This window comes from Hylobates moloch, unplaced genomic scaffold (genome assembly GCF_009828535.3).
Source record: "Hylobates moloch isolate HMO894 unplaced genomic scaffold, HMol_V3 SCAFFOLD_1, whole genome shotgun sequence".
NCBI classification, from domain to species: domain Eukaryota; kingdom Metazoa; phylum Chordata; class Mammalia; order Primates; family Hylobatidae; genus Hylobates; species Hylobates moloch.
This window is the reverse complement of record NW_026652276.1, coordinates 16109237-16136366: the sequence shown is the minus strand read 5'-3', so window position 1 is coordinate 16136366 and position 27130 is coordinate 16109237. Positions and strand designations below refer to the sequence as shown.

At 34.5% G+C, this 27130-nt stretch overlaps 1 protein-coding gene and 1 long non-coding RNA gene across 8 annotated transcripts in view; one reads left to right on the top strand and one right to left on the bottom strand.

The window, feature by feature from the left end:
• NYAP2 (neuronal tyrosine-phosphorylated phosphoinositide-3-kinase adaptor 2) overlaps positions 1 to 27130 on the top strand; it is a 335656-nt gene that overhangs the window by 290901 nt on the left and 17625 nt on the right. For 6 of the 7 annotated variants that reach the window (XM_032754219.2, XM_032754214.2, XM_032754218.2 and 3 more), the window contains one exon: positions 17233 to 20435. The exons of the other annotated variant lie outside the window; for it this stretch is intronic. In XM_032754219.2, the coding sequence (XP_032610110.1) occupies positions 17233 to 17460 (228 nt within the window). In that variant the 3' untranslated portion in view covers positions 17461 to 20435. Of the gene's footprint in view, positions 1 to 17232; positions 20436 to 27130 lie in introns of those variants that run through there. 7 annotated transcript variants of the gene reach the window in all.
• On the bottom strand, positions 485 to 6805 carry LOC131383312 (uncharacterized). Its single transcript, XR_009213271.1, has 3 exons — positions 6258 to 6805; positions 5702 to 5821; positions 485 to 1021 (listed from the first exon to the last, which is right to left on the bottom strand). It is a non-coding gene; the product is annotated as an uncharacterized LOC131383312 (long non-coding RNA).

Here is a 27130-nt window from a genome sequence, read left to right as displayed (position 1 = left end):
ATATGATATATTTCATTGAACATACAAAATCAAATTCAATACAGACAAGTAGTTTTATTTTTTATAGTAGAAAGATGAGGTAGTCCATAACTTTCCCAACATCCCCTCTAATGCAATTCTATTCCGTGAAAATGAGAAATTGATTATTGGCTATCAAAAGATGAGGGTTTGTTTAATAATTCTGAACCTATGCATTCAGAAAAAAAACAAAGCATATATAAAGAGTTTCTCTCATCACTTACATTGCAGGAAAGTTCCATAATTAGCTACTTATCCATCCATAAAAGTCTTTTTAAAGGTATGATGTATACTATTGGAAATTATTATTCTAAACCATTTCACCCCAGATCTGGCTATAGCTATATAAAAAAATTAAATGGACTACAAGTAGTCCAATAGCAATATATTTCCTCACACTCTGTGTGTGTGCATTTTACATTTGTGATTGTACATTAGGAAAGTGACACAGGTATTGTAACAAAGATGACCCAAAATTTTAGTGCTTTTTTCCTTAAAAAATGTTTTTTAGTCACATAAAGTGCAACAATGTTCCTGGTTGATGGATGTTCCAGATTATTGGACAGACCTGGGCTCCTCCCAACTTGTGGCTCTGGCATTCCTGAGAAACTCTGACTGTTCTACTGAATCTGCTGTTTCAGGCTCATAGATGAGAGGTAGGGGACAGAAAGAATATCATATATGAAAAATTTTTATCTGTCTATCCCAAGAGAGACACAAAGTCAGAATTCAGTTATAAGGCCATATGCAACTGCAAGAGAGAAGGTCCTCAATAAATAATTATTGCAGACATAAATGCATAAATCCTGACAACAGCAATGGGCCAAAAGCAGATGGAGTGATCACTGATGTGTCTAATATCTTAGGGCTTATGGATGGGTTATTATATTCAGAGAGAAGCAGTGGAGCTTTACGGATTCTGGAATTAGATCTGGCCATTCCATTCACTGGCATTATCTCTTTGGACAAGTGATGTAACTCTATCAAGCCTCAGCTATTCAATCTGTGGAAGGATAAGAAAAAGAAAATGAGCACTTCTGGTCACATGCTATTTTCCAGGAATGGTGGTAGATACATCATATAAAATACCCATAATCTCACTGCATTTATGCACAACCCCAATTGCAGAGCCACATTCTATAAGACTTAAAAGTGGGGGTTTTGGAGTTAGTTCCCTTGAGTTCAGATTCCAGTTCTATCCACTTATTTGCTCAGTCCCTTTGGGCATATTTCTTATTCACAGAGCCTCAGTTCTTCTTTTTATTTTTCCTCTCTTTTTTTTTTATTATTATACTTTAGGTTTTAGGGCACATGTGCACAATGTGCAGGTTTGTTACATATGTATCCATGTGCCATGTTGTTTTGCTGCACCCATTAACTCGTCATTTAGCATTAGGTATATCTCCTACTGCTGAGCCTCAGTTCTTCATCCATAAAGTGAGCATCACAATGTCAACCTTATAAGGCTTGTGTGAGTATGAGGAGTAAGTAGGTTAGCATATGTAAGACATTTGGAAGACCGCTGGCAGATTGCTTGTGCTCACTATATGTTAGCCATTGTTTGTATTGTTTTTAGCATTTCAATTATTATTGCTACAGAGAAACACTATCTAGTCCTCATTGTTCTTTGACACTTACTGAAAGAGCCAAACCATCCAGTCATTGCAGAGCATGATCTTGAGCTTGAACATGCCTTCTATAGCCAACTTAGAAAAGCATTTACACTGGTATCATTAGAGAAAGTTCATCATATATTGGTCTTGAAGAAGATATTCCAAGAAAAATAAAAATTGTTACAAAATATAGGCTCTTTATTATCTCCCACTGTGGTCAAAGCATAGCTGTGACACATGATAAGGTCTTTAGTGAATTATTTTACCACAATGTAGCCAATGCGTTTAGAATTCTCTTTATTTCGGTAAGTGTGAAAAGCCATGAGTAAAAGCTGTTAAAATGAGGAAGAAGATATGAAAGTAGGAGAGTGTTATAATTTTTTGGCCACTTCAACTCCAATTGAACACTTCCAGTAGCTACAAACTATTAGAAAACACTCATAGCCTCCTGCTTCTCCATTGTCCTGGTTTTATTTTTTTCCCTTACTTGTATTTTATTTCTGAGTGGCTAATGGATCTTAATCTAAGAACTGGAGGTGGAGGGAGGAAAGGAGACTTATCATTATGGTTTTCATGAAAGCATGGCTTTGTGAAGTTGTGTTGTCATTTCTTCAGGCTCTTAGAAACTGGGTACAAACAGCTATCAAAAGAATTCTTCATATTTTCAAAAGTAGCAGGCATGCTTCATCTTTGGAATGAGACCTAGGAGTCTTGAATAAGAAAAATAATCTTTCAATTTGAATCAGAAATAGGATGGGTGCCATAAGCTGAGAGAGCCCAGAGTTCTTATGAGAGAATTGTAGGCAATGAGATCATAAAGGCAGTTGTAGCTCTAAGGTTCATATGTTTCAATTACAGATGAAGTTATGTAGACTTAATACTCTTGACAATGGAAGCCATTGACATTTCCAGGCAGATAAATGACATGAAGAAAGCAGTTTCACTAGGAAGAAAACTGGGGTAGTAATAGTCATTTCCTCCCATTCTGTTCTTCCTAATGCTGTTCCCAGTATTATTCCTCTGTTGACTCTTTGCATTCTTTGGAGCATACTACTGAAAGATATCATGGTGGGAAATGCTACTGTGGCTTGTGAACTAGGATGATATCATATGGAAGAGGCGTAGGGACAAGCCTGAAATAATTTTCAGCAAGAACTTTTTGGTGGCACTTTACTATTCTACTTCTGAGCCTAAGCTGGTCCCTATCTATAGATGAGAACGATATCATGCCCCACAGGCAATGATCCCTTGAAAGCTTGGTGCTGAGAGAGCCTGAGAGGGAAGAGCCATTTTCTGAGTAATAACTTCGATCACCTTCAGGCTTACAGCGTGTGTTTGTCACAACTATAGAAGCTTCGTGAGTATTGATTTAGAGAAGATGTTTTTAAGCTAGCTGGCATCCTCAATGCTAAAAACCTTAATCAGCATTTAATAAAAAATTCCTTCCAGTTATTTTGACTTGAGCAAATGACATCATAGTATCTTAATGAGAAGTAAGTTAACAGCAAATAACAGCCTTCAGTTTTGGAAATTACATTTTGAGACTTTCAGTTGAGACACCAACGGAATCCCTGGGTAGGTTCCTTCCACATACGTGTCTCTTTTAGACAACAGGTAGATGGGCCATGCCACCTCATTTTTAGGTGCTCCAAAGGATGTCATTTTTGGCAATGGGTAAACAGCATGAGATGAGAAGCAGGAGAAAAGCCATAAAAGAGAGCAAGATGGAAAACATAAAAGCAGCAAGGAAGGGGGCTATCTTTTGAACTCTTGGCTTGGTAGGTCACAAACTAGAAGTAAACGGCTTGCTCCTATGCTGATTTTGGGTTTCTCATAAAGAACGTTCATTTTTTTTTCTGCCTTTTCATACTGACCTCATACATATTTGAACAAATTTGGTTAAAAGGCAAAATGATCAATCTCTTTTGAGGAAGTCCAATTATGAGAGAAGTCTAGTCAATTTATGGGCAAAATTACAAGTGTTATTTTGATTACTTGGGGAGTGAGTATCGGTTTGGATTTTGGAGGAAAAGGGTCAGGCTTTAGGTCAATGTGACTCAGACTTGGAGTCACAGAATAAAAGGAGATTTTATTTAGATGGTCTGGTCTGAGAGACACAAACTCCAATACCTGTGGCTGCTGCCAAGGAGAGAATGGAAATCAGTACTTCCTCATTTTGATAGAATCAAGAATGGCAAACATTTTTTTCTGCTCTATGAAAAGTTTTATTACCAGTGAGATGCAAAATGGCAACCGGCACTTTGCTTCTGTGTGGAGATCACAATTAGGATTAAGGTGAACTGGAAAGGCGAGCCCACTAAAAAGGGCAGAGAAATCTCTGTTCCAGCTCGTTGTTGCTATGCTTCTCTCTCTCTCTCTCTTTTTTTTTTAAGAGAAGCCAAAATTCAGGCTCTGTCAGCCTTACCTTTTCTCCCCACCCACCAGCTCTCACCTTTCTCTTCTTCTCTCTTACTATGTCATCTCCTGATTCGTTTTTTCCACCGTGGTTCAAAAATCTTAAATATGGTTTTTTTTGTTTGTTTGTTTTGTTTTTTGAGACAGAGTCTCACTCTGTCACTCAGGCTGGGGTGTAGTGGCGTGATCTCAGCTCATTGCAACCTCCGTCTCCTGGGTTCAAGCGATTCTCCTGCCTCAGCCTCCAGAGTAGCTGGGATTACAGGCACCTGCCACCACGCCCAGATAATGTTTGTACTTTTTGTAAAGATGGGGTTTCACCATGTTGGCAAGACTGGTCTCGAATGCCCGGCCTCAGGTGATCTGCCTCCCCTTGGCCTCCCAAAGTGCTGGGATTACAGGCATGAGCCACCACAGCCGACCAAATATGCTGCATTTTATACAAAACACAACTGTGGGTGTGATATGTTCCACAGTTTGGACCCACTGGTCCGTTCTAACCTGAGGCCAAGATAAGTGATGTGACTTGCCCAGAGGTAGCAAAATAACTGGCTCCAGAACAGAATTACTGGGATTGCCAGCATGTTTCTCCTTTTGTAATGTACTTAAACTCATTTTGGGAAATGCATTCTAGTGGAGAAAAAACATATTTTACAGGTACTTCCCCAGTTCAATTCAAAGTTATAAAACTAAAAATATTTTTTAGCTGTTTAAACAATTATAATTTGTCTGTTCTTGAGTATTAGTATATTTTGCTTGCCTATGAGCTTTCTTTTCTTTTGCTGGATAAACCACATGTTTACTGAGAAGTGGCTCTCCCTCATTTATCTGTGGTCAAGCCCATGTATACTATTAAAAACCAATATTTTATAATGAAATTAAACTTGAAATTGTATTAATGATAATATAAATGATTAAGATAATATACTTAGTGAAAGATATCAATACCTTTGTTATAATTGAATTTTATCTTGTAATACTGCTTGTTCCTTCAGGGAATATCTCTTTAGAAGGCCTTCTATTTATAGAATTCTTGCTCATTTAAAAACATATAAATTAACTCAGGAATCAGCTCAGACGATTTTTTCTTTATTACAAACAATTAACTTAATTAATAGCTGCAATTGTAGTTGCAGTCATTACTAGGTTTTATTACTGAGAAATAAGTTCTGTCTTCTTTATTGGAAAATAATATATCACATTTTTTTCTATGGTCATTTTTACTGTCCAAGGCCAAATAGTTTATAATCATAAAATAGTCAAAAGTCAAATCAAGAATCATATATTGCTTTTTAAAGATTATACCATGGTTCTGTATGTGGACACAAACATAGTTTTTAAAATATATTTCAGCGTGAATCAGTTTGCTTCCGAAAAGCCTCATCTTACAATGTAATATATAAGTATGTTGCATCACATGTCACTTATGCTTATTTTAGATATTCTTCACAACTTTATACAAATTTCAATGGGACAAAACTTTTAGCCAATTTCAGACACACAAGAATTAAGTTACAAATCAAGTCTTTTTCATGCAATATTATAATTTTTTCTGTCATTTTATTTTCTTGTACCTTTACCCATAATAATTTACTTACTACACCTGTATGTGTGCTCTGTATACATGCATAAAGAAGAAATACCACGTAACTCACACCTCCGTGGATGGTGTGCTGCTGGATGGGTAGGTCTTCATTGTATGTCTGGTCATAGTCTTTCACCAGAGAACATGTGCTAAATGATATACATTTCCAATTTGCTCTTTGCATTTGCTCCTAAGAGATACAAAGTTAACATTCTATTCTGCTTTTGTATTAGTTGTCATCTTGTAATATGCAAATGTGATGTATTTTCTAGATTTTGAAATTTCATTCTCTAAAATTTCGCTGCAGCAAGAGTTTGTAAAATGATGGTTTCACGCAATTAGCATCTTATTTCATGGAGGGAAGAAAACCATTCCTGGCCTTTTTCACGGGTGAAGACTTTCTCCCTGGCTTTTTCTCCTAATGCAATTCAGTGTATCAGCTAACACTTTTATGTAACTCAAGAGACACTAACATCTCACCATACTTGTGAATATACTTAGAGAAGCATAAATATGTATGGAAGGATTACTGTACTATATTTGTCTGCTACCATGAAACTGAGGAAAACAGGGTTTACTGAAATGATCTGCAGTGTGGCTGATGAAATAAAATTTTAAAAATTTACCTTCAGAGGGACTTCTTTTGATGCTGTACCCAGAGTGGGCAATGTATTTCCAGTACACAAGTATATGGAGGTTCTACCAGTGAGTAAGCTATTTGGAGGTGAGATAAGATGGAACGGACATGGTGATTACACAGTGCCTTGCCCACTGTGGGGAAACACTGTGGTTATTGTGCCTAGAATCTTGATAATAATGAAGATGAAGACAATGGTCGTGATGACAACAATGACAAATAAAAAGGTCAAAGTTTCATTTATCCATCAAAGTTTTGATTAGTAGTTTGTAAGTCCTCTTATCTTTCAGCAGCAAACTTAACAGCCTTTATTTAATCAAGTGCACTTCCCATGTCATGGGCTATATGAAGGGAAATAATTGTGCCTGTGTATATGTGTTTCTAATAAGAACTACTTTACTCACAATTAGCTGTGAGGCAATCTGCTATAATACTGAGTGCAGTTTTTATTTAGCATGTGATATATTCAGTCTTGAATTGCAATTCTAATTCTGCATTCTATTAGGCATGTGATGCTATATGTGTAACTTAATCTCTTCAAGCTTCATTTTATCATCTGAAATATAGCAATAGGGCATGCTTAAGAGTTATTAAGTTTTAAGGGACTTGAGATATGTTCAGGGCTCATAGAGTGCCTGGAACATGGTTATGTGCAATAAATAATGGTTGTTGGTATTATTACATTGTTGATATTGCTATGTTTATTTTATAGATTGTGATAATCCTTCCCTCCAAAGTCACATGATAAAAGGTGCATATAACTTGCCAATTTATCTTAGAACTTTTATGATGTCACTGAAGAATGTTTTGGGATAATTCCTTTAGATCAATCAAAAATCTCAATATATGGCACCTTATTAACTTTAGGCCACCACTTTTTCTTGAATGACATTATTGACACATATATTCTTTAAGACGCTTTTGCAATTTTATTTCTTAAGTAACATGTTAACCTGTAAGATGATTCGGTGATTTAATCATAAATATATAATATATGCACATATGTGTAAATATGCATACAGATACATGCACCCATTTATAAATATATGCAAAATGGATAGACTGTACTTGAAATAATTTGCTAAGACAAAAATCTGCCTGACTTCACTCAAAATCTCAATTGATTCTTTACTTGCATGTTGTGCCCAGTATGCATGGACAGAGAACGGGAAGGGTCAGATCTTGAGAGAATGTTTCTGCGCCCTCTTGAGTTAGTGTAACCTCTTATCATTAACTAGAATTTGGGTATCTCTCAAAATATGGCGCTCAGCCTATCACCCATCAAAATCACTAGGAAGCCTAATAAAACTGTAGCTGCTTAAGACCCACCTTATCTAGAATTAGAGTCAGATTCTCTGACATTGGTGCCTAAGAATTTGCATTTTAATAAACTCCCAAGGGAGTTGCATACTTCCTTGTTTGAATGCATACTAAGGCTTAGGGAGCATTGATTTGTGTCTCAACTTCAGCCAAAGGGCTGAGGATTGATGTCCAGAGTTTGAAAAACAGATGTTCTCAGTCATAGAGCAACCCAGGTGTGACTCACATGGCATTGAGGACTGAGTTTCAGGTTAGATGCCTCCTGGGGTTTATAAAGCCCAGGCAATATTTTTGGTAACTTTGTACAATTTGAGGTATTGCTGGATTCAGTTGAGCCAAAGCGGAATGAACTCATTTGTGAAATCAAGGATTTCAAAAGCACCTTTCCTGAAAATACTCAGAAAATGTTACACTTAGTGTGATCCATTTGTTTATTCATTCATTTATTTTATAAACATTTATTGCATAATTTTACTGCATTAAAAGCTAAGAATATGAAGATTAATAATGGAGTCCCTGTCTTTAAAGAGTTCATTGCCTACTGGGGTAGAGAAGCTTATATTTTCAGGAGTGTCCACTTTTCAGTAGATACCAAATTAGGACTTTAATCTTCTCAAGAAACCTGTGGTTTTATTATTTTCATTTTACAGGTTAAAAAAAGGAAAGGTTAGGTAACTTGTTCTGATCTCACATATCATAAGTGATAAAAACCAGGTCATCTTATACATTTTATTCCTCTTATACTGTCTCTTCAGAAAATAGAAAATCAACTTTTTGTTTGTTTGTTTTTGAGATGGAGTCTTGCTCTGACACACAGGGTGGAGTGCAGTGGCACGATCTTGACTCATTGCAACCTCTGCCTCCTGGGCTCAAGCAATTCTTCTGCCTCAGCCTCCCTAGTAGCTGGGATTACAGGTATGCACCACCATGCCTGGCTAATTTTTGTATTTTTAGTAGAGATGGGGTTTCGCCATGTTGGCCAGGCTGGTCTCGAACTCCTGACCTCAAGTGATCTGCTTGCCTCGGCCTCCCAAAGTGCTGGGATTACAGGTGTGAGCCACCGCTCCCAGCTTGAAAATTGAACATCAAACACACACATACATATTTTAAAAGGGATGTGCATTGTATTAGGAGCTTGAAATAAGCTATAATTGTCACTGTTCAGCATAGTAGTTGAAACCAGCCCTCATCCCTGAAAGTAATTTGTGACATGGGTCTTGCTTAAAGGACATCACTATAAATTGAAGCATTAGATGTTTTCCTCATTTCACAGGCAGAGAAAATGAGCAATAGATGTTAATTTGAAACTATTTTTCTTTATAATCATGTAATTGTCTTATTCACTTATAACTTTTAAATCTTCTTGATGAGTGACTTTTATGTAATTGGTAAGGTAAGAAAGCCCAGATACATAAAAATAAATAGTATACATAACTTAAAATATCAACATGTGATGTTTGTTATTATGTGCCTAGCAGCTGATCAGACACTGTGCATCAAGGGTGATTTTTAGATCTAGAAAAAGAAGAGCAGGAGTTAATATGTACCAATGATTTTGCATTCAAAAGCAACTCTGAAATCAAGATATGATTCTCATTTTATCAATATATCTATATCTGAAAACTAAATTTAGACATGGGAAATAAACACTGCAATTCCAGTACATGCTTCAGGTGTAGACTTGCCTAATAATTTTTCATAAAACATATGTTCTGAGTCAACAGTGCTGATAAATGAAGGAGAATTATGAGGGGACAATTAAAGAAATACCTAATCAGTAGATTAGAGTTAAAGATGGAAAAAAATACAGGAGAAAGACTATGGAAAAACCTAAAGCCATGACAAAGGTGCATATTATTTCAAATAGTATCAAAGTCTGAAAGTTAGGTACATTTTATATATAATCCCTAATTGTCATGTTATTCAAGAAAGCCAGATACATAACTTATACAATGTCATCAAAGTGACATTGAAAGCCCAAAATCAAGTTCTAGCCAATGGAATTGAAAAGTCCCTACTATTTTGGTATTACCCATTTAGATTATCTGTTCAAATAGCTTCATTTGGACTTCATAAAAACGGGGAAAATTATTTAGTCCAGAATCATGTTCCTAGCCTTGAATTTATACTTTTTAAAGTGGCATAAATGGTGTCTATAATTAATTGTAAACCCACATGAATTATTTGACTGTTCCTTTTTAAATATTTAGTGTAAAATATTCTGAGGAGTAGTGTTGCCTCTATATGTTTCCAAAATATCAATTATTTTATAACAGATATACGGGTCAAATATGCTCATTAAAAAATACTTTTTCTCTGTGTGATGATCATTTGAAAGACTTGTGATTTGATAACTAAGGAAGCAATTTTATTACTGAATATGCTGACAAGTGCAGAAAATTATAATCCTTCCAGCTCTATGTTATGTCAATTTCAAAAGATTTATTGAGGGCTATGTTGTTGTCCAAATTATGTAAAGTTGACCCATACTTTCCAAAATATAGTTGAAATAAATTCACTAAAACTAGGGGGAAAGTTCTCAAATTAAACTTATATTTTTCAGGTTAAGTCACCACAGTAACACATCAGAGGCAACTAAGTAACCTCTGCAGGGTTATTAAAAAGAGTTGACCTAATATTAAATCTCTTATCTATACAATTTAAATCAATTTATCTCTTTAATTCTAACATACTGCTTTTCCTTCTAATGATGGAATTATAAGATATGTAATTGACATATTTAGCATAGAGAATTTTTCTAAATTAATTTCTAGAACTGATTTCAAATCTAGGTTTCATCATTTCTGGTTTATCTAATGGGCCAAACAATATGAAAAATATCATAAGCCCGTGTGAATCAATCTCTTGATTTTGTTTCATTGTTGTTTATATAGCACCAATACTAACATTATCTTTTTCTGCCTTCTATAAGACAATTCTAATAGATACTTATTTTAAGGGTCAAATGATCATTTACTTAGTTGAAAACACGTTTAGGAAAGAGTGTGATGTTAGGGTAACAGTAGTTTTTTCCAAAAACCATTTACTAAGGTGCAGGTAACTGGAAATTTAACAAGTTTTTAGATGTTTAATTAAAATTATTTTCCCACTTTTTACAGGTCTAGCATACTATTTATTTGACCTTTTCAGATAGTTTATGCATCATAGCAAAGCGGTTAAATTTTATGAATTATTTTTCATCTTGCATGATAGTTCAGGAGTGAGTGCTTTTTTTTCCCTGTAAAGGGGCAGGTTGTGAATATTTTCAGCTTTATGAGCCTATAGTCTCTATCCTGACTATTCAATTCTACCTTGTAGACAGTACGTCAACAAATAGGTAAATCTGTGTGCCCCAAATCTTGATTTATGTACACCACCATTTGAATTTCATGTAATTTCCATGTGTCATGAAATATACTTCATTTTAGTTTTTTAACTATTTAAAAATATAAAAACAAATTCTTACTCATGGACAGTACAAAAACAGGCAGTGGGCTGTATTTGGCTAGTGGGTTGTAGTTTGCTGACCCCTATCCATTATCTTGAAAATATATGTAAAAAAGCCATGGTGTTTACATGCTTATTTTTTCCTGTATGTTTTTATAATTCAAAAATCAACCTCTTTGCCCACTACATGGTAGGAGAAGAACATTTTCAATGAGAGCAATAACACCCCTGGCCGACCTCATGACACCTAAAGACAGGACGAGCACAGTTGCAGGCGACTTGCAGCCTCCCATAATTTCTGAAGTTGTTGTCTCTCTTTCTTGAGTCACACACTGGGTTTCATGCCTTCTCTTCCTTGTTCCTTCACCAATGCTAGCCATGGTCTCCTGGAGAAAATTCCCTTAAAGAGAAAATCCAGAGAACTTTGAGAACTCCAGCTTCCTTTTCAGCCAGGTTAAACTTACACTCCTTATGCAGGAAATGACAATTTCTCACACAACGGGCAATGCAGGTTGGAGAGGTTGGCCCAGAGACAGCAACACAGGACTTACAATGTTGCCCCAGATCATCTGAAAATTAGTATCGATTGCTGTGCCTATTGTTCAAGAAATTAAATTTTACTCTCATGACAAGGCTCAAGACTCCCAGCTGAAATTAATTTCAAGGTTAACAGGGCGCTTGCTTGGAGTCGTGCTCTGTCTCCTAGGCCTTTGATAAATTATTGTTTTTCACATGCTAACTAATGAGGCACAAAAATCAAAATCAGTGGAGATATGCATGCTTGTATCAGTTTTATTCTGGTATCATTTTCAATATTGAAATGCTCCAAGTGCTTATTTCAGAGTATTTTCTTTTCTCTTTATGATTTATCTACTTTGGAAAATTGAATATTTTAAATACATATTATGGAGACTTATTGCACTGCATTGCTATTCCTTTGTTCTTTGGAGAAAACATACTCTTAATCTCAGGAAGTAATTAATTTTATTTTCTAGAGAAAGTAATTATTGAAGCGAACTAAAAGTTCTTTCTTACTTATGTTACTCCTGATGCATTGAAGGATCATTAGATGAGATTGTTACAATATATGAGGATTTCTCTGTTTATATGCTTTAGCTCTCTGCCTCCTACAACCACATAAAGTGTGAAGTGTGTAGCAATATGTATTTTTTATATATATACACACACACAGTACAATATCCATAAAATGTATATGTGAAGCACATATACATTTGTATTCTATATACATATGAATTATATACCAATATTCATTCAACATACAGTATTTAGGAAATTCAGAGATATTCATGACTTTTCAGTGTCACACAATGATCAGGATCCTAATCAAGTCATTTAGGTCTTTCCATGATACCGTCTTGCTTCCTTTTTAAGAATGAAAGATACAGTTAAAATTAAGAGTTGAAAAGAATATAGACTATTCACTTGATCTTTAAACATACACACACATACAAACACACATATACATATATTTACACATACATGTGTGTGTACATATATATTTTTAATTTTAAAATAGTGTTTTTAATTTACAGAAGAGTTCCAAAGAGTGTACAGTGGGTTCCCACATATTCCACTCCCATTGTTTCTCCCATTGTTAATATCTTACATTACCATGGTTCATGTGTCATGACTAATGAATCAATATTGATACATCATTATCAGCTTAAATCCATACTGTATTCCAATTCCCTTAGTTTTTAATCCAATGTTCTTTTCCTGCTCCAGAGTCCCTTCCAGGATAGGATGTAAATTAATTACACTTAGTCATTGGGTTTCCTTACCCTTCTCTAGGATGTGACAGTTTCTCAGACTTTCCTTATTTTGGATGACCTTTGCAGCTTTGAGGAGTACTGGTATGGTATTTTGTAGACTGTCTCTCACTTTGGGTTTCTCTAGTGTTTTCTCATGATTAGAGTGGAGTTATGGGTTTTGAGGAGGAAGATGGCAGAGATAAAAGTGCCTCTGGTCTCATCACATTATACCAAGTATACATACTGCCAGTATAATTTACTACTGTTGATCACCTGTTGGGGGTGATGTTTGCCAGGTATCTTGTCCTTTTGGGGTGCCAGAACAGAATACTATAAACTGGGTAGCTTATAACAACAAAAAGTTAGTTTTCACAGTTCTGGAAACTGAGAAGTCCAAGGGCGGGGTTGACAGCATGGTTATGATCTGGTAAAGACACTCTTCCTGTTTGCAGACTGTTGACTTCTTGCTATGTCGGCAGCCTGGCTGAAGGGGTGGAAGAGCTCTCTTGGGTTTATTTTATAAGAGTACTAGTCCCATGCACCTCCCAGTCACCTTGAGGAGGTCCTACCTTTTAGTACTATCACCTTGGAGGTTAGGATCCCAACATAAGAATTTTAAGGGGGCACAAATGTTCAGACCATAACACTGGGTTCCTCCAATGTGTAGTTACTTCCCTCCTAGCTTTCCATACTGTACTTTTTAGGATGAAGTCACTGTGTGTAGCCCACATAAAAGGGGTGGAGATTGAAATTTCACCTCCTAGACAGGAAGCTTCACTTGATTTTATTTCCATGAACTTATTTTCCAAGGATATTGCTTCTGCTGAATCATGCCGGTATAAAAATCTTGTCCTAGAGATGTGTGTTCATATGAATTGAACAATTGTCCTACAGTTAACTTTCGATGTGTACTTACCTACTTATGTATACATTTTTTCTTTTCTTCATGGGATAAACAGTATAATAAATGTCTTTGGATTAAAGATAAGAAATAAGGCCATTGAATTAAATAACTAAACTAGAAGAGTTTATTTACTGGGCTTGGCTTCAAATTCGTTTTAATAGTCAATTCCCAGAGTTCTTTCAATTCCAAGGAGAGATGGAATGGGATTTTACACGTCTTTTTTTTTTTCTTTTAAGAATATGAAGAATTTTGTGATAAAAGAAAATAGAAAAGCGATGCAATTTTTTATGGGTAGTATTTTTAACATACTTCATATACTTGCTAAACATGCTATTTATTATATCCAAAACAATGAATGAAAGCATGACATCTTACTATCAGCAAAAAATAATATTTAGATATATTTTGGGGGGATTCAATGATGGAAATGGCCACAGTAATGATACTGGAGTTCGATTTTGAGAATTAAAACGACTATGCACCCAAACATGTGCTATTTAAAAATAAATGTGGGAAGCAGATGTATCTTCCCACAATATAATTATATTCTATGTTTATTTATCACATCTTAACAGAAATATTTTTGGGGGAGTTTAAATGGAAACAAATGGATAGCAGATATAAAATAAGATTATATACTAGAATCTATATATTTGTTGAGATATTTTCAAATATGTATTATATTTTGAATAGACAATCTTCCAGCAACCTGAGTTTGAATTATTGTCTGATGCCTAGCCATCTTTCATGTATTGGGCAATGCTTTCTTCATGGAATTTTATATACTGGGCAATACTTTCTCACTCACTACACATGTCTTCAAAAGATGAGTTAAATATTATGGAGTAAGTCTGAAAAAAAAGGTTATTTTGTTTTCCTAGCAATTCAGACCATTCTATCAATCAAGTGGACATATAACTATTTAATGTAAAGTAAAAATCTAACGAATAAAATTCCAAGCTTTATAATTTTTATTCTTATTCTTCTATTATTTAGAGTTTTAAGAAATGTATTCTTACTAAATTTACACACCTCTATAGCATTTCTGTTTGAAACAAAATACATATTTTATGGATAATACAGTACATTGTATAAACATATATGAAATGTTATGCAACTATGAAATATATCGGTGACCCTGTTGTCAAAGGAATACAGAAAAATTATTTTTCAGTTGCACATACCAATTTATGCCAAACAAATTAAAGGGAATTAAGTAACGCATGACTTGATGTTTGTGTAGACAAGTAAATAAAATAAAAATATAGAAGTGATGCTGTAAGAAATATTGAGACTTAAAGAAGTTTGGAGGTTTTGCAATGATGTTGAAATGTATAGAACCCAGAGTATTTTACTAAGAAGGTTATCTGGATTTAATTTTATTTTTTTTTGAGAGACAACAAAAACTGTTCTATGACGGTGGCTTCTATTTAACTCATAAAACTTTTATTGAAAGCCTAGGACTCTGTTTTACATGTTGGGACCACCAAGATGAGTGAGATTTGAGGCCTGTCCCCTGCGAATTCTGTGTTACAAATTTCATTATGACAGTTTGTAGTTACTCAATAAATTTTTCTTGCATTTTCACCAAAATAGAGTTACTGCATTTTTATTGCACAGATTATCATGTTATGAAATATTGTGAGTCTTTTGAAAAATTTCTGAGCCACTTTGAGAGTCTCCTGTTGGAACACAGGCTTATTCATTAGATTAACTCAACAAACACCTAAAATTTTATTTAAAAAGTGAATGCTCGTGTCTACGGTCCTGAGCTAGGAACTAGAGGACATCAAAAGGCATAAAAAATTGTGAGAATTTGATTTAGCTTTGTTCACACCAAAATCTACCTGCCTGGTTTTGGACTAGATACATACATAGGGTGTTGTATTAATCCATGTTCCCAATTCTTTCTAGTTCTGTGTATACATACATTGAGAGGCAGCATAGTGTAGTTGTTAAAAGCATGGGTGTTGGGCATAAACTCTTGGGTTCAAATCTTGACTCTGCCATTTGTTGGCTCTGTAACTGTGGGACAGTTACCAAATCACTTTAAGGCTCTTTTTATTCATCACTATGGGTTAATAAATAGTACAACTTCAGGGCATTTTGATGAGGAATAAATGAATTAAACTATGCAAAGTACTTAGAATGAAATGTGCTATAGAGTAAGCATTATGTAAGTATTTGCTCTAATTATCACCCTAAAATTGTAACAGCAAGTTCAATGACTTCAAGTGCACTATTTTAATGCTTCCAGTCATAGAGTATATTTGCTTAAACAATTATGTGGAAGCTTCCACAACCTAGCTGAGCTCATGGGCCCAATTTTATTGCCGTCCTTGTGTGACAGACTCAACATGCTAGCTCTGTTTCAAAAAATGGTTACTGGTAGACGTGGTGCCACATATTCCTGGAAGCAGAGGTTACTTGTCCAGTAATATGTATGTATGTGTGTATATGTATTAATATATAGTCCACACCGAACTTTCTCCTGGTCACCAAATTGACCTCATGAATCTATTTTTCCAAGTTTTTGAAGTTGATTAGAATCCTTGTCAGTGTGACTATAGGGACCAATGATTCTAATGTAGACATTTGCTGAAGTATCAAAAGCTATAGCAAAAACTTCTTTGCAGAAGAAATATTTAAGCATTTACATTCTAAGCATATGGTGTGCACTTAAAATCAGTTTGATGAGATGAATTATTAAAAATATTCTACTACATTCTCTTTATAAATAAACCCGTGTTTAAAAATTATTTCAAGAATAAAAAATGTTCATTAAAATCTTTAAAACATATCACATTCATATTAGACCTCACTGAAAAGTAATTCCAATAATTGAATTTAAAAATATGGGCACAAATAAGACAATGGAGCCAACATAAAGTTACAGGTAAATACTTGGAAAATTGCTTAAAAGTGTAAAAGATTTAATTTTCATATCATGAACTTTTAGAACATATTGAAAAATATTTATGCCCAAATTGTTGTTAAATATCACGATGTTTACTAATTTAAGTACAAAGTTTGTTTATAGTTTCCACTCTTTTATTTTTGTTTTGTAAGAATTATTTCTTAATTTATCTTAAGAGTTTTTGGACTGGGCATAGTATCTCACATCTATAATCCCAGCACTTTGGGAGGTTGAGGTGGGAAGATTGCTTGAGCCCGTGACTTTGAGACCACACTGGGCAACATAGAGAGACCTCATCTCTACCAAAAAATTTTTAAAAATTTAGTTGAGCATAGTGGTATGTGCCTGCAGTCCCAACTACTGGGGAGACTGAGGTGGGAGGATCACTTGAGCCCAGGAGGTCGAGGCTGCCGTGAGCTATGATTGCATCATCATACTCTAGCCTGGGTGAAAGTGAGACCTTGTCTAAAACAAGACAAAACAAGAATTTTAGAAGAGATATAGAAACAGCTGACATTGTTCTAAGAAACTACTAGCACAGTGCAAAAGAAATATGCTTTCATTCCATTTTTTTCTTCTGTATTCACTCTTTCTTTTTTGCTAGGTGGCATGCATGCAGTGGTTTCATGGAGACCATACAATGCTTGAGATGATTGAGAAAAAGCGTTGCTTGTGCAAGGAAATAAAGGCTAGACAGAAAACGGAAAAGGGCCTTTGCAAACAGGATAGCATGCCTATCTTGCCCAGCTGGAAGAAGAATGCAGGTGCCAAGAAGTACAGCCCTCCACCCTATTCTAAACAGCAAACGGTATTCTGGGATACTGCCATATGAGTGTGCGCAGGATGGTGTGAGCTCCACATTTCTTAATATGAAGAGGGAGGTCGACTCGGTCATATGATAATGAACTGTTACATATCTTTTCTGTGGGAGTGGAATGCCATGGGAAGCTGTGCCTATTTGTGGCAAGTTCAAGATAAAATGCATATGTCCTTGCAATGAAGGCACACTTATTTATCCCGGATTATTTTGAATCCAGAAGATATTAAAATGTAAATATTTTACTAGTTTATGGGTGACATCTGAAATAATACACATTATACATATATAAATTACAGAAATATCAAGAGTTTACTATATGATATAATTTCGGTATTAACTGGTTTGTTATCTCTTTTATATGTAATCCCTTGCTGCCTTTTATTATTAATTTTTGCATTAAAAATTTTTTTTTCCCTTGCCCACATTTGGTTTCTGTACAAGAGCTCACAATTATAAATCATGTTCAGTCACATATTATATGATCTGGTGCTAGTAACGTAGAAGTTGAATATCATATTTGTTAAGAGCATCTGTGCTTTTTAAGTTTCAAGGGTTTGACAGGAAATGAATGCAAACGTGATGCTTAATTTGGACGTCCAAGTTACATTGACAGCAATCTTTTTGCTACACTGGCTTTATAAGAATTTCTCTTTAGTATCCTCTGGCAATGGTTAGACTAACCATTAGTCTGACTTAGTAATAACTAAGCAATGGTTAGTCAGACTCCAGAGAAAGTTACTAGGATATATTGGACATCCCAGCAGAAAACATTTCCTTCAGAAATGACTTTAGGGACATGTGTCCTTGCATCGTTGATCTGATTGGAGGAGACCAGGGTTCACTGTGACAATGGAAGGAACAAGGAATTAATAGCTCAAGAGCATGACTGCTTTCAAGAAAGTGGGACCAGTGGCATTGTAGCCACCATAATCACTATATTTAAGTAACTTTTCACGTGTATGCTTGTTTCCCCAAGAAAATGAGGAATAAACATTTAACTAGACCAGTTTACATATTTTAATACACTAAATGCCAATCTTTCTAAAAGTTTAGATCCACTAATAAAATATGTATTTCTTGTTAATTTTTTCAAACCGGTTATCACCACATTTCTGGGTCATAATCTTCTGTATGTGATCATCACACCCATTCTTACTGATTATGACACCATGACCAAAGAAAGAATTATGACCATTTTTTATTTTATTTTGTTTCAAGAAAGAGACAGGAAATGCAAGGGATGAGGGATGGGGTGGATTCAATTTTATGTGGTGGTGAAATTTAAGTTAAAAAAATCATATATATATCTTTTAAGAAGAACTTGTTAGTTGAATATAAATATTGCCACGAATGAATAAAAAAGAAACTATCACATATATTTTGTATATTTAAATTTACTATTTATGCCTCCTAAAATTGATAGTATGTGGTTCTTTGTTAACAATCAATTTAGTATTATATTTCTGAGAGAAAAGGTGTGTTTTTGAAGTTATTGTTATAGCAGTTTTTCTTGTAAGGGTATTGACAGCAATAGTTCAGTGCTGCTCAATAAAACCAAATACAACAGGAGTTAGAGAATTTTTGTAATCTATATTGCTACAAACCCAGTAATGCTTTATCAGTAATAGTTTCTTTCAAAAGCCTTTTCAATGTTATAACATGATTTTCTAATGTTTTATAATTAATGCGTATTTTGATGTCCAATTCAAATTCTGAAAGAATAAAGAAAAAGGTAAGTGGGAGCAGTGTATGGTTGGTGTGTCTGTGAGCGGGTATGTGTGTGTATGTGTGTGAGTGTGTGTGTGTAATGAATGAATACTCAGTGGGAGAACTGTATACACAAAATGCTTACTGAAGTTGCAGGTTCTGCTTGTATAATTGAGGTGGTAGAAAAACAGGATCACAAATGCAGGAAATTACAAAGGGATCTTAAGTAGCTTAAATAAAACCCGCCAGCATGTTTCACCAGCTATAGATTATGTTTCAAACCTAACAGTCTATGGAGCACAAATCTAAGGGTGATGAAAATGTGTTTAGATAAAATCAGAATGGAAATAAAATGTGTTTATGACCCAAGTTGTTATCCTGATTTAAGTTATTATGACCACATATACTCAAGCCTATCAGTCAGACACAAGATACTAATTCTCATCATGTCTATGATACGTATATATTCAGGCTCAGTATGGTGATGATTAACCCTCCCTTACAATTTATATTTAGGGAATATCTTTCTGTGGGGAGATGCAAGTGTGTTTTTCAGATGCGTATCTATCTTTCCCATATCACTCTGATTTAGGCAGAAAGTTTATTTAATGTTAAGAAGGAAACAAAAGTACTAAAATGATCTGTGTTGGATTAAACCATTCCCATTTGTTCTATCAGACTCATGCTAGGGCCAGGTTTCATGCACTCCTTTTTCAAACGCATTATTTTCTGAGGCGGTAACTTGTTTGAAAATTTGATCTTAGGCAACCATTTTCATTTATTTCCGCAAATCTCTACTTAAGTGGAAAGTGACTGAAAGATCTGGAAAAGTGGCTTCACTGAGATTTGACTCAAAAACTGTTATTCTGTGCCTATACGATTGTCCATTGTGGCAATAATCATTCCATGATCAATTTCCTTTTTGTGTAGTGTTTCTCTAAATGGAGAAAAGGAGATCATTAGTATGTAGAGAAAAATAAGCTGACTTTCTGGCAGTAATCAACCGGGATACTTCAATATATTAATTTGGTCAGAATATAGCCTACAGATAGCCAGAACACTATGCCATGATAAAGCTCATATTTCTAGCAGTGCCAAAGAACAAATCATATCATGGCATGGTTATCAGGTTGAAAGAGCTCATACTTATGAAAAATGGTCCTTTCACAGCAAATTTCATAGAAACAGAATTTTATTGGTTGTCACAAGATGCTTTTATATGTGAAACACTCCTTAGCAGAGAAGATATAAATTTCTTTAGAATTGATGAAAGGAAAATATAAAAATCTGCATTTATTTCAACTGCAGAAGCCAGCATCCTCTGAGGTATAAGAGCAGTCTATTACATAAACACCGCCCACGTCTCTCCCATGTTTATGCTACTGAAGCAAGCTTGGCGCCAAATGTGATGGATTTGTGTAAATGAAGGTTAATACTCAACCATGTAAAATAATTAGAAAAGTAAAACAGAATGTCCGGAGATTAAAATTTGTAGTTTTTAAGTGTTATATATTCAAATACATGCCAATTGTCTGGAGACAACTAGATACAACTTTGCTTTCCAAAGTAGTGACAAAATTGTCTTTGAATGCTTCTAGAGAATAAAAGAATGTTTTTATTACTATATTTTGTTGGTAGGTCTTGCCTATACTGGGAATTTAGTTTGATTCTTTTGAGCAAATCTGGTGACTACGTCAATAAAACTAAATAAAGCTATTGGGTTATTATTTTAACTAATTAAATAAGACATCAACACAATGCACATACAAATGTAATTTCAATATCACTTCCATATTAAGACAAGTCAGCTTCCTAAAGTAGAAAAGAGCTTGTAAAATAACTACACTCACATGTGAAATTAAGAAACGATTCCTACGATTTAAGCAGTAAGTTATCTGAGATGAGAGGGAATTCACACTTGCAAAGAAATAGAAGTAGAATAGATAGCAATTCACAATTCATTGAGTCCCAAACTTAAGTAGAAATAAAAGAAAAATGGTACCTATAGCATTTAACATTATGTCACTACATCTTCCATGTATACAAAATAGACAGCTAATTGTAGAATGTGGACCATTCGTTACTAATCCATTATTTAACAGTTGATTATTGAGCAACTTATGTATCAAGCACTTAAAAATTCTAAAGCACTTGGTGTTAAACATTGAAAAAGATGTCGTCCCACCCTTCAAGGAGCTTAATTATGCAATCATCAGTATTTTCAAAATAAAGCCAATTGTTTTTAAGAAGATACACAATTGTGTTTACATATGACATTCTCTTTTTTTTCAGATCAAGTGTATAGTCAAGGTAAAATTCTAAACATGCTAAACTTAATGTCTAAGTATAGAATATGTTTATGTGTAAGCCTCAATGTGTGCATATATAATATGTACTGCCGTCTATGTAAATCATTAAAAGGGTAACACGTTTTGCCATGTTGGACTTGAACATTATGACTCGGGGTTTGGATGATTTAAAACTCTTTGATATTTGGGTCAATTACATTGCAGCAAAATGTGTGTAACATGGAAAAAATGTCTGATTATATTTCCCTTTAAATATTATGAAGTTTCAAATTTAAGGGGAATTTTTTAAAGAAATGTTGTTGGATTTATCTCAACCAAACATGTGAAAATTCTTTTGAAGTGTTCAATTGTTCCCAAATATAACTGAGTTTGCCCACCCTAAAAGCATCTACATTTACACACGTATACACCCACGTACAGTATACATACTGTATATAATATATATGAAAATGTTTAGTATGCACTTCTTTTGATTGGAACTCCGTAAGTTAACATTTATAGTGTAGCAACTTGTGTAAAGTGCACTGTGATTATAAAAAACAAAGCACAGTAAAGTCACAGGTCTTGTTATCTTGCACTAAAAATGTGTTTACGTATTTAGCAGTTGTATGTTTACTTTCTTGCTCTTTCAGACAATTGAAACAAATAGCTATGAGAAGATGATATAAAAATTATATGTTTTTTAGTGGATAATGGCATTACATTTTTAAAAGACAGGGTTTTTAAAGAAAACCATTTAACATCCATTCCAATATAACATGTTTACCATATCTAAAAATTTGAATGTCATATTGCATTTTTCATAATTCATTAGAAATGTCAGGTATGTGCCTGAAAATTTGTGCAAATAAGCATTAGATAACAGATTTCTCTACTCATGTGTTATTAGCCATTTCTATATACATAATAATATGAACACTGATGTTTTAATGTCTCTTAATTTTTGTACTTGATTTTTTTAGGTAACATGTAATTATAAATGTACTTTGATACCACTGAAGTAACCAGATGTTGTTTGAAAATAAATTGTTTTCTTTAGTGCATTGACAATATTTTACAATACTTTTTGTGATTATTTATTTGTGCTCCCGTGTAATTATAATAAAAGCAATAGTTTAAATTAGTTGACTTTGTTGTTACTGGTGTTTATTTATCAAGAAACAAAATAAGAACTTTTTCAAAGAAAAATACAACATTTTTCAATTTCTGCAGTTGACCATGAGATTGCATGTATTGTAGAAGACTGATGCTGGTGAGTATTGGGGGTCTAGACTTTCTAATTTGTTATGTGAAAACAGTTGCCCTTAATCACTGCTTGGCTTCTCCCTCAAGGTGATCCATTAAGTAAGAGGAACATTGACACTTCTCTTTCTTCCATATTTACCTAATTCCAGTTAAATGACTCAGAGTGTATCTAACGTGTGCTGGTGGCATGAAAGAGAAAATTCTGGCAATCCTAGACTTGTGTATGTAGACAAGGTATTTATTGGAGGGGTACCACTTAGCACATTCATTTATTCAGTCATACTTTTAGAGTTAACCTGGCTTAAATAAGAAGCAAGTCAGTATGTACAGTGTTGCTAGGATATCAATATCTAAAATGTCATCGAGCATGGTAAATATATGACAAGATTCTGGAGCTCAGTCAGTTTACAAAAAATGTCTGTAAAATAACGCAAATACTTCTAATAGTTTCTAGTGGCTACTTCATCAACCACTTACATACTCTCTTTTATATCCAATCTCAACATGATTAATTATAATGTCATAATGTCTCACCAATTATTTCCTTGTTCATTTCATAAAAAGAAAGAAATTTATTATCACTGTTTGGTCCCACCCTTCCAGCTACTCAAATGCTCAGTGTGCTACTCTACCTTTTGTTTGAGCAAGAACTAACCTATCACCACCCCACCACCATCAACAGTCCAACCTTTCATCCATCTCAGCCCATGAAAAAAAGCTCCCCAATATTTGAAATTATTGGTTTCTTCCATTCTCCCAATCCCCATTACAACTCATTTTTTCCATCTCTGTGATCTCAGGTTCTAATCAAATTATGCTGACACAATGATGTGAATGACTGATAAAACAATGTTCATCCTTATAGTGATTTGTATTTGAGAAGATTCTTATTAACATGCATGAGTGAATATTGGAATGTCAGGCAATGTGACAAACCAGGAGATTGGAAGAAAATAACTTTAGAGAAAATTTTGCATAATATCACCTCACCTCATGTCTTGTAGAGCGGTGGTTCTCTCAAACCTTGCTGTGCAAAACAAAAACAAAAACAAAAACAAAAACAAACACTTAGTCAGTTCTTAAAAACTCCCAATGTCCAGAAGGCTGCCTAGAACAGTACACAGGTGCTGGTAGTTTTAAAAAAATCTAGAAGAGTCCAATATGGAATCAAATTTGAGTATTAAAGCAAACTTCTCAAACTTGAATGTACTTCTCAAACTTGAATGTACATGCTTACCACCTGAGGGTCTTGTTGGCATGCAGATTCTGATTTAGAAGAGTTTGAGAGTTGGAATCTGAAGCAAGATCTCAGGAGATGCTGATGCTGCCTGTCCATAGATCACCCTTTGAGCAGCAACTCCTTGGCAACTTGCTTCTCTGCCTATACTTAGGGAGCCTTTGGTAGCCATTGCCTAGAGCACTGCCACTCAAAGCCTACTTCAGAGACCAACAGCACAGCATTATCTTGGGACTTGTTAGAATGAAAAACCTTGACATTTATCCCAGATAGATCTTTAGGGCTGAGGCTCATAGATCCTGTTTCAGCAAGCCATACAGGTGATTCTTATGCCCAGCAAAGTTTGAGATGCATTGTCTTAGACCAATGTGGCTTTCAATCATGGCAACACATTACATTCTTGGGAGATTTTTATTTAATGCCAATATCTGGGCCCCTCTCTCAGAGATTATGATTTTATTAGTCTGGGGTTAGGGCTAGACAACTTTTTCTTCTTTTTCTCCTCCACCTTTTTCTCTTTTCTTCTTTCTTTCTCAGAACCCCCTAGGGGATTAGAATATGAAGTTGGTACTGAGAAAGCTATATTAGAGAATCAACTCTGTCCCATACATTGGAAATTGCATCATTTCCCCCAGAAATAACATTTCACCCACAGGGCCAAACACAAGAATGCACCACTTCATAACCCACCTCATCAAAATGACTTTCAGGTACTTCGGGGTAAAGAGTGGTGTGAAAAAAAAGTCCCAGATTTTGGTTAAATCAACTCCTTGTGATTGGTACCCATCTTCCATTTTAGGAGGCCAATATTTTTCATGAGATCAGGCTTATATTAAAATTATTCTACATATTGCTTAGAAATTAGTGTCAAGTGCTCTGAATTTTTGATAATAGTATTAGCATTGTGTCATGTTTTTCCCCAGTTGGAATTAATGTACAGCCCTCAAACACCCTCCCCTACTACCTTGATACACAGTATTGTGCTCAGGTTTTCATTACAATGCCATCTGTCTTATAATAGTTATTTCTTTGGGAATTTGTCTTCTCTACTTACATGGTGAGTTCCAGAAAGAGAAGCTACATTTATTTGCTATAAATCTTGTATTCCACAAAGTGCCTGGCCAATTGCTCTGCACTTTAAACTATTAGAAAATGTTCATTTATTTAATTTATGTATTTATTCAACAAATACTAACTGAAGTCCACCTGTATACCAAGCACTGTTCTGGGCATAAAAGGCCAAAATCAGTATACTGGTAAAGCTTTTATTCTAGTTGATTTATATATTCTTTTGGGGTTATATTTTCTGCTCTTCTCTCTCATCATATGAAACAAATATTGGATGAGATCCTGCGACACTTTATACACCAGAATTGTTATATATACATGTGAGTATTATTTAGGGAGTTTTATATCCATATATTTATTTAAACCCCACTTTTTATCCAAATAAAGCAATTGTAATTAATGTGCAAATATAGCAAGGTGACATACATTAGAAATGTGTGAGAATTTTAACAAGAATGAAACACGAGTTAGAGCATGAGATAAAACCAATCAGGAATAATTTTAGTTCACAAAATGCACACAATGATACCCTAAGTATCACTACTTATGGGTTTATAATTCATTATAATAGTAAGACTAATAATAACAATAGTAATGACCACTACAATTTATTTCTTACTTTATGCAAAACACTGAACTAAGTTTTTAAGACATCTTTTTAAATTCTTACCTCAACCCTATGAATATGTTCATTTTCTGGGTAAAGATGCTGAGGTTTAGAAAACTTTCCCAAACTAATACACAATAGTAATTGATTGTGGAAATTCAAACCAGGCTTACCTGAATCAAAAACCAAACCAATGTAACATAGACTCTCACTTAAATTAATTTTTATTAGTTTGCTATTCATCATATACAGATACTCAAAGACATTTTAATCACTATGGAGTTCCATGTAGCCTGAATGGAAGTGACCCATCTAACTTAGGTATATATACTCATCACTAAAAAAGCAGCATTTTTCTCTACAATACGATGAACTTCATAGGTACTACAGATCAGTGTAGGGGACTTTATGCTTGCTAAAATCTTAGTCCTTAATAATTTCGTATCGATCTTATAGCTGGTTTCAATGAAAAACAAATAAGTTTGCTAGGGTGAAATAGTAAGTTGGCTTTTAAATTGATTCTGCTTGTTGATTTTCCTTAGGGTAACTATTGCTGCCTTCTGGAGGGATTTTTTTTTAAAGAATGCATTAATCTAAATTTTTTGTCTTTCTTTGTGAATATACCATATGATATCACATTTATTAAGGAAAGGGAAAAAAGAAAGAGAGGGACTTGGTAGTAAGTTAAAATGTCCCATCCCACTGGGCACTTGTGCCTCAATGCTCCAGCAATATTTTCTCACAAAGGTCCTTGAAAGGTATTACTCATAACACTTCAATATAAAAAAAATCCACACCTTTTAATTTTAATAGTTAAGAATTTTTTACATAAATATAAAGCTAACATATTAAACTACTTTATTTCATTCACTGAATAAATATTTCTTGAATACTTGTTGTAATACCAGCCATGGTGATCAGTGATCAGGCTATGGTCGTGAATGAAAGACGGCAACCTCACTTATCTTTGAGCTTATATAATGGACATAATTATTTATATCAATGTTGACGTTGGTAGTATCAACTTAACCCAACCTTCACCTTAAGGACTGTAAGGTATGATGTTCAAGTGCTACTCAGATGTGGCAAAACTCGTAAGTATTCAAACGGCTGCAAGGAGCCTGCTCTGAGACTGGAAGATTATACACTGCTAGTAGAGGCATTATTTTGCCCATTCTCCTCATTCCCTTGGGGTTTGACTCCGGTTTGTCAGAGATTACACATATAGTCTTACTGCTTCCTTGGTAAACACATGCTTTTCCTTTACAATAGGAAGACTATGAAGAAAATGATACAGAGGCCCGAAACCACTTTGGAGATCATTAGATAGCCATGAATATAATTCTCTCAAAATGGTCTGCTTGCCTGAGGATCCTCTAGATTTTTTCTGAGACTAGAATTCACATGTTTGTTCCACTCTAAAATTTTCTTGACTTCTCATAGCCTTCAAACGCCAATTACATTGTTCAAGTTCCAAACCATCCCACTGTTGTTTACTGAAACCTATCA